This window comes from Macaca nemestrina, chromosome 10, assembly GCF_043159975.1.
Source record: "Macaca nemestrina isolate mMacNem1 chromosome 10, mMacNem.hap1, whole genome shotgun sequence".
NCBI classification, from domain to species: Eukaryota; Metazoa; Chordata; class Mammalia; order Primates; family Cercopithecidae; genus Macaca; species Macaca nemestrina.
Genome location: NC_092134.1, coordinates 16,004,224 through 16,010,223, shown reverse-complemented (window position 1 = coordinate 16,010,223; position 6,000 = coordinate 16,004,224). Strand labels below are relative to the sequence as shown.

The 6,000-nt window shown below is 49.6% G+C and overlaps 1 protein-coding gene across 4 annotated transcripts in view; it reads right to left on the bottom strand.

Moving 5' to 3' along the window:
* Positions 1 to 2,424: 2,424 nt before the first annotated feature.
* LOC105495113 (nitric oxide synthase 1) overlaps positions 2,425 to 6,000 on the bottom strand; it is a 147,155-nt gene continuing 143,579 nt past the window's right edge. For all 4 annotated transcript variants that reach the window (XM_011764385.3, XM_011764337.3, XM_011764352.2 and 1 more), the window contains 2 exons: positions 5,111 to 5,229; positions 2,425 to 2,581 (listed from right to left, as the gene is read on the bottom strand). In XM_011764385.3, the coding sequence (XP_011762687.1) occupies positions 2,566 to 2,581; positions 5,111 to 5,229 (135 nt within the window). In that variant the 3' untranslated portion in view covers positions 2,425 to 2,565. The remainder of the gene's footprint in view (positions 2,582 to 5,110; positions 5,230 to 6,000) is intronic.

The window sequence follows — 6,000 nt, the reverse complement described above, 5'->3', positions numbered from 1 at the left end:
GGAGAAGAAGGATGAATCCTGGTTATATAATCATTTCTTTGGACTCCTTGACAAAATGAGACAATGTTTCCATCTGTCTGCTACTAAAAGGGTAGGGACATGCAGAAAGGAGGTGCCTGGCACATCATAAGCTCTTCTAAGTATTTATTCCCTGATGGAAAAGCATTCCTGCATAAAGCTTGACTTGGAGTGGGAAGCACTGATCAATTTCTCTTTGATGGGGGTTGGACACAGCAGTTTCCTTCCCTGGGGAACTGGGGAGGCGTCTCCAAAGGTATAAAGGATTGGAAAGAAAGCCTTCTGGAGAAAAGCTACTAGGAGCTGGAACTGTGTTTGCAGGAAAGGAGTTTAGAACGGGCTTCCCTTCAGGATAGAAGGGGAATCTAAATGCATCAAATTCTGGGACTGCCCCTTTCATTGGGAGATAGCCCCCTTAATCAATTTCCCATCCTCTCCCCATGCCCTGAACCCTTTCTAACTAGAACAATTACGGGGCTTCCAAATGTTTCAGGTACATGGGCGTGGACCCTTAATTATGGACACGTGTGGGCTTAATACAGGCCAGGGACATGTTTCTTGGCATCGAGGGTCTTCAACGAAAGCAGTGGCCATCTAAGATCGACACACTTGTGCAGGGAAGGGGATGGAGAGAGAGTGTGGGATGCTAAGTCTTTGTTCTTTACATCTGTGGAAGACTGAGCAGGGGAAATTGTGATTAAAGGAAGGCAGGGGAGATTATAGCTGGCATGAAGTCAAGCTCCACATGGCAGTAACGGGGCACTGGTGAGGGCTGCCAGGGATGGTAGAGCAAGGTGAGACATAGATTGCCTTTTCACTTTAACAGTCTCCTGGCCTGGGTCCTTTGGGGTCTTGGTGCCCTCATTGTAAAGGCCTTTCAAAGAGGGCCAGTGCACTTCCTCTTTAGCGGGCGCCCAAACTGAACACCAAGATATGCCCACACACAGCATATAAAAGAAATGTGGTTTTTCTGTATGGCAAGACACAACAAACAGGGTAGAACCAGCAGAACATTCCCTTTCCATCCTTGGGGACCCTGCAGTCTGGGGGGCCACTAGGATTTCTTGTTTCTTTCTGGGAACTGCCTGACATTAATTTGTAGTACTTAAAAAAGTATAAAAAGGGATCCCTTCCCACCATTTACTTTGAGAGAGTAAATTCAACAGATTGCCTCTTAGGGAGAAATTGCGCGGGCCCCAATTCCTGCCAAAGACTTGGCTGCCCATTTTTGATCTGAGTTGAGGGTAATTTATTTGTCAAAATTACTTTAACAGGTTTAAAACTTTGGAGATCAACTGTAGAGGGCAACAAGCCTGAGGGCCAAGTTCTTCCCACCCTGAGTTGTGGTTCCTATTGAAGAAGCCACGTGGGACCTCATTGTGGCAACTCTTTCCAACCTCATCCACTTTAACGAGCTCCCATCATTTCATCCCCAAGGGTGAAGCAGCAAGCCCCCTTTGGGGGAATAAAAAAATAACAATCATATTGTTACTTGATATTGTTTCCAGGCACCAAAGCTTTAACATTTAATCCATTCATATTCTTTAGGTTCATATGACATTATGACTAGGAAAAACTGAGGACAAAGGACCCATCCAAAGTCACCTGGTGGCAAAGTGGAAGATCCTTATTGCCACCGGACTTCTTTGAACAACGTAACTTCCGGATCCCTTGGTATTGCTGGAAGGGGGGACTCAATGGACGTGGACAAGTTAAGTGATTCTGGTTGGGATGGCTGGGTTTGGAGAGGGGATTTGCCCAATCCCATTGGATGGGTTCATGTCACATGAGGGCTCTGCTCAGTGGTATCGGAATCTAAATGCATCAGATTCTGGGAATGCCTCTTTCATTGGGAGATAGCCCCCTTAATCAATTTCCCATCCTCTCCCCATGCCCTGAACCCTTTCTAACTAGAACAATTACGGGGCTTCCAAATGTTTCAGGTACATGGGCGTGGACCCTTAATTATGGACGCATGTGGGATTAATATGGGCCAGGGACATGTTTCTTGGCATCGAGGGTCTTCAATGAAAGCAGTGGCGATCTAAGATCGACACACTTGTGCAGGGAAGGAGATGGACAGAGACCCGGCCCATCACACACGCATATACACACGCACCACCAAAACGTCATCATAAAAAAGAAGGGGACTTCAGCGGCTGAGGGACTGGCTCAGAGAGCTTGTGCCTAGTTCCTGCAGCCTTTCCAGGGGAACCCCAGAGGAAAAAAAACCCCACAGCGACGGCCATGTTCCAGTGGTTTCATGCACCCGTGAGCTGCCCTTGTCAGCAAGAGAGGGGGCGGGAACAGAGTTTTGTAAGAGCCACCGCAGATTAGAAAAGCATTGCATCGCAGCAGGAAAACTCAAGGAGGAAACCCAGGAGGGCCGAGGAAACCACTGAGGGGCGAGAACCCCGAGGAGGGAAACCAGGGCACAGCGACAAGGACAGGAGGCAGAGCGAGGGCCACGCAGGGTCCCAGAGGGAAGGTTCAGCAGTGTCTGTCCGCGCTTACAAAACTTGCAGCCGGCTGGGCAAGAGGGTCCAGTTAGGAGCTGAAAACCCTGTGGAAGGAGAAGTCGGGGGCAGTTAGTGCGAGGCTGCTGTGTTTCCTCTGAGTGTCCCAGAGAAAATCGCCCATGCTCTGGGCTCAGGGGCTTCGTCTCTTTCTTTCTTTTTTCTTTTGAGACGGACTTTCGCTCTGTCACCCAGGCTGGAGTGCAGTGGCGCGATCCCGGCTCACTGCAACCTCCACCTCTCACTGAAATCCCAGCACGGTTCAAGTGATTCTCCTGCTTTAGCCTTCCAAGTAGCTGGGATTATAGGCGCCCACCATGCCAGGCTAATTTTTGTATTTTTAGTAGAGATGGAGTTTCACCATGTTGGCCAGGCTGGTCTCGAACTCCTGACCTCAGGAGATCTGCCCGCCTCAGGCTCCCAAAGTGCTGGGATTACAGGCATGAGCCACTGCACCTGGCCCATCTCTTTCATTTAATCTGTAGCCCTAGTGTCTTGGACAGGACCTGGCACCTAGCAGGGGCTTGTTTTGAAAGAAAGAAAGAAAAAATGAATAAGTGAATGAATGAATGCTCACAAATACAACTGGCCAGGAAGAGCAGCATTTCAACGGACTTTTTTTTTTTGAGATTGAGTCTCACTCTGTCACCCAGGCTGAAGTGCAGTGACGCGATCTCGGCTGGTTACAACCTCCGCCTCCTGGGTTCAAGCGATTCTTGTGCCTCAGCCTCCTGAGTAGCTGGGATTATAGGCACATGCTACCATGCCTGGCTAATTTTTGTGTTTTTAGTAGAGACAGGGTTTTGCCATGTTGCCCAGGCTGGTCTTGAACTCCTAGGCTCAAGTGAGCCACCCATCTTGGCTTTCCAAAGTGCTGGGATTACAGGTGTGAGACACTGGGTCTGGCAAAAGGGTTTGTTTGTTTGTTTTTTCTCTTGAGACAGGGTCCTGCTCTGTTGCCTAGGCTGGGGTGCAGTGGTGCCATCATGGCTCACTGCAGCCTCGACCTCCCTGCGATCAGGCCATCTTCCTGCTTCAGCCTCCCAAGTAGCTGGGACCACAGGCGTGTGCCACCATGCCCTGCTAATTTTTTAGATTATTTGTAGAGACAGGGTCTCCCTACATTGCCCAGGCTGATCTTGAACTCCTGGGCTAAAGCAATTCACCCACCTCAGCTTCCCAAAGTGCTAGGATTATAGGTGTGAACCACCACACCTGGCCTTAAATGCTTTTGACAACCCAGGGACTTGTGATCTTAAAGGCAATGATATGAGTCTACTGGTCACAACAGTATGTTTTTGAGACTGCTGTGTCATTGTAAGCAGAAAACAAGGAAGATGCCAAATTCAAGAAATGAGTGTATGCCTTGTGCTGCTGAAAAAAGAAGACAGCTGAGTCCCCACCCAATTTAAAGTAAAGGGCAGACACGGGTGGTTTCCAGGGGTTTTATGGTGGGACTGGGGCAGGGAGCTTTGGGAAATGAAATGACGATCAAGGTTGCTGTGCCACGGAATTCAGGTAAGGTTTAAATCATGAGACCCAGTCCCAGTCTCCTGGTGCCTCAGCCTGTTTCCAGCAGTTTCTAGAGGTTCAGTGAAATTCTCAAAATCATATGAAGTGTAATTTGTGTTGATGAGAAAGCCCCCAGCCATTTAGGGGGTGAGGGAGCCGCGGGAAAGGACACAAAAACTGAACTCCAGACCCCCACCCAGGTCCAGGGCGATCCCATTCTTCTCCCCACTCTCCAGAAAAACTGAACTCCAGACCTCCACCCAGCGCCAGGGGTGATCCCATTCTTCTCCCAACTTTCCTAAATGAGGAGTGTTCAAACACTTTTGTAGAAGAAACCCTTGCCCTAAATCTGATGCTAAACCCCAGTAGGTGAAAAACAAACAAGAAAGATACTTCTGGTAGAAATGTCACAGATCCGGCCAGGCGCGGCGGCTCACACCTATAATTCCAGCACTTTGGGAGGCTGGGGCGGGCAGATCACTTGAGGTCAGGAGTTTGAGACCAGCCTGGCCAACATGGTGTCACCCTGTCTCTACTAAAAATACAAAACTTAGCTGGGCGTGGTGGTGCACGCCTGTAGTCCTAGCTACTTGGGAGGCTGAGGCACCAGAATCGCTTGAGCCTAGGAAGTTGAGGATGCAGTGAGCTGAGACTGTGTCACTGCACTCCAGTCTGGACTACAGAGCAAGACTCCGTCAAAAAAAAAAAAAAAAAAAAAAAAAAAAAAAAAAAAGCAACTTCCCAGAGCTAGGAGCCATCATTATACTAGGGGGTGCCCCAGACAGAAGCCGGCACCCAAAGCAGGGGTTTCCTCCCACACTGGACAGGGCCTCAGGGTTCCCCTGGAGGACTCGTTAAAATGCAAACTGCTGCATCCTAACTCCTAAGTTTCCCATCCAGCAGGTCTGGGGTGGCCTGGGAATCTGCATTTTTTAACACGTTCCCAGATGGTGCTGATGTTGCTGTTTGGGGACTCTACCGTGGGAAAGCCAGACATCCCTGCCCAGTAGGACCTAGAAGAGCGGGCTCTTCCTGCCCCTCACCCAGGGATAGAGCCAGCTTACTCATCGGTGTCTTTTTTGCTCTCTTCAATGAAGGCAATGGACTCAGATCTAAGGCGGTTGGTCACTTCATACGTTCGCAGGGTGACTCCGAAAATATCCTCGTGGTACCGGTTGTCATCCTAGAAGACAGAAACAGCCAGAAAACAGCTCTCAAATGCCAGATAAAGGCTTGGAGCAGGGACAGACTCGCCTGACACCTGGAACGGAATATCCCTCAGGAAGATGGTTCCCAAAGAGATGAGGCTGAAGCCAGTGCCCCCGAGGTACCTTTGATCTCGAAGACTCTGCTCAGCAAAACTGTTCTCTGGGATGTAGCCCAGTTGGCAAAGAACATTTAGGTTGCCATCTGGAAACACTGCAGCTGGTTGGTGGATTCTCAGGTGAAAAGGAGTGATGAGGTCAAATGGAAACCTCACCATTCCCCGCTTTCCTCCCTCCAACGTGTTCCTGCAAGTTCAGGTCTGGGCAAGGCTGGGTTTAGTGTGAAATAGCCCATGAGACCAGAAGAAAGGGGAGGAAGGAACAAGTGGCCGCTTAGCACTCAGGGAACTCCCCATAGCTGCCCACAGTGGAGACTGCTTGGGCATGCATGAGTTTCTCTGAAGATGAGTATCTTTGCTCAGCATTGCCCAGAAAGAAGCAAGCAAAGAGAAGAACCTACCCTGGAGTCCCAGGAAACAGCCCAAGCGATGACTGACTTGTGACATCTGCAAATTTACCAAGTTATGGGAGCTCCTGTGGCGGGCAGTCAATATTCTCAAAGGGCAAGGGGATTAAACAAGGGGAAAATGCACCTCAATGCTGGGGAAGGGCAGTGGCTGGGAGCGTGCATCTGGCAAGCCAGGAAGAATCTGTTGTGCACTAGGTTCCAGCCTCCCCTGGTCCTGAAA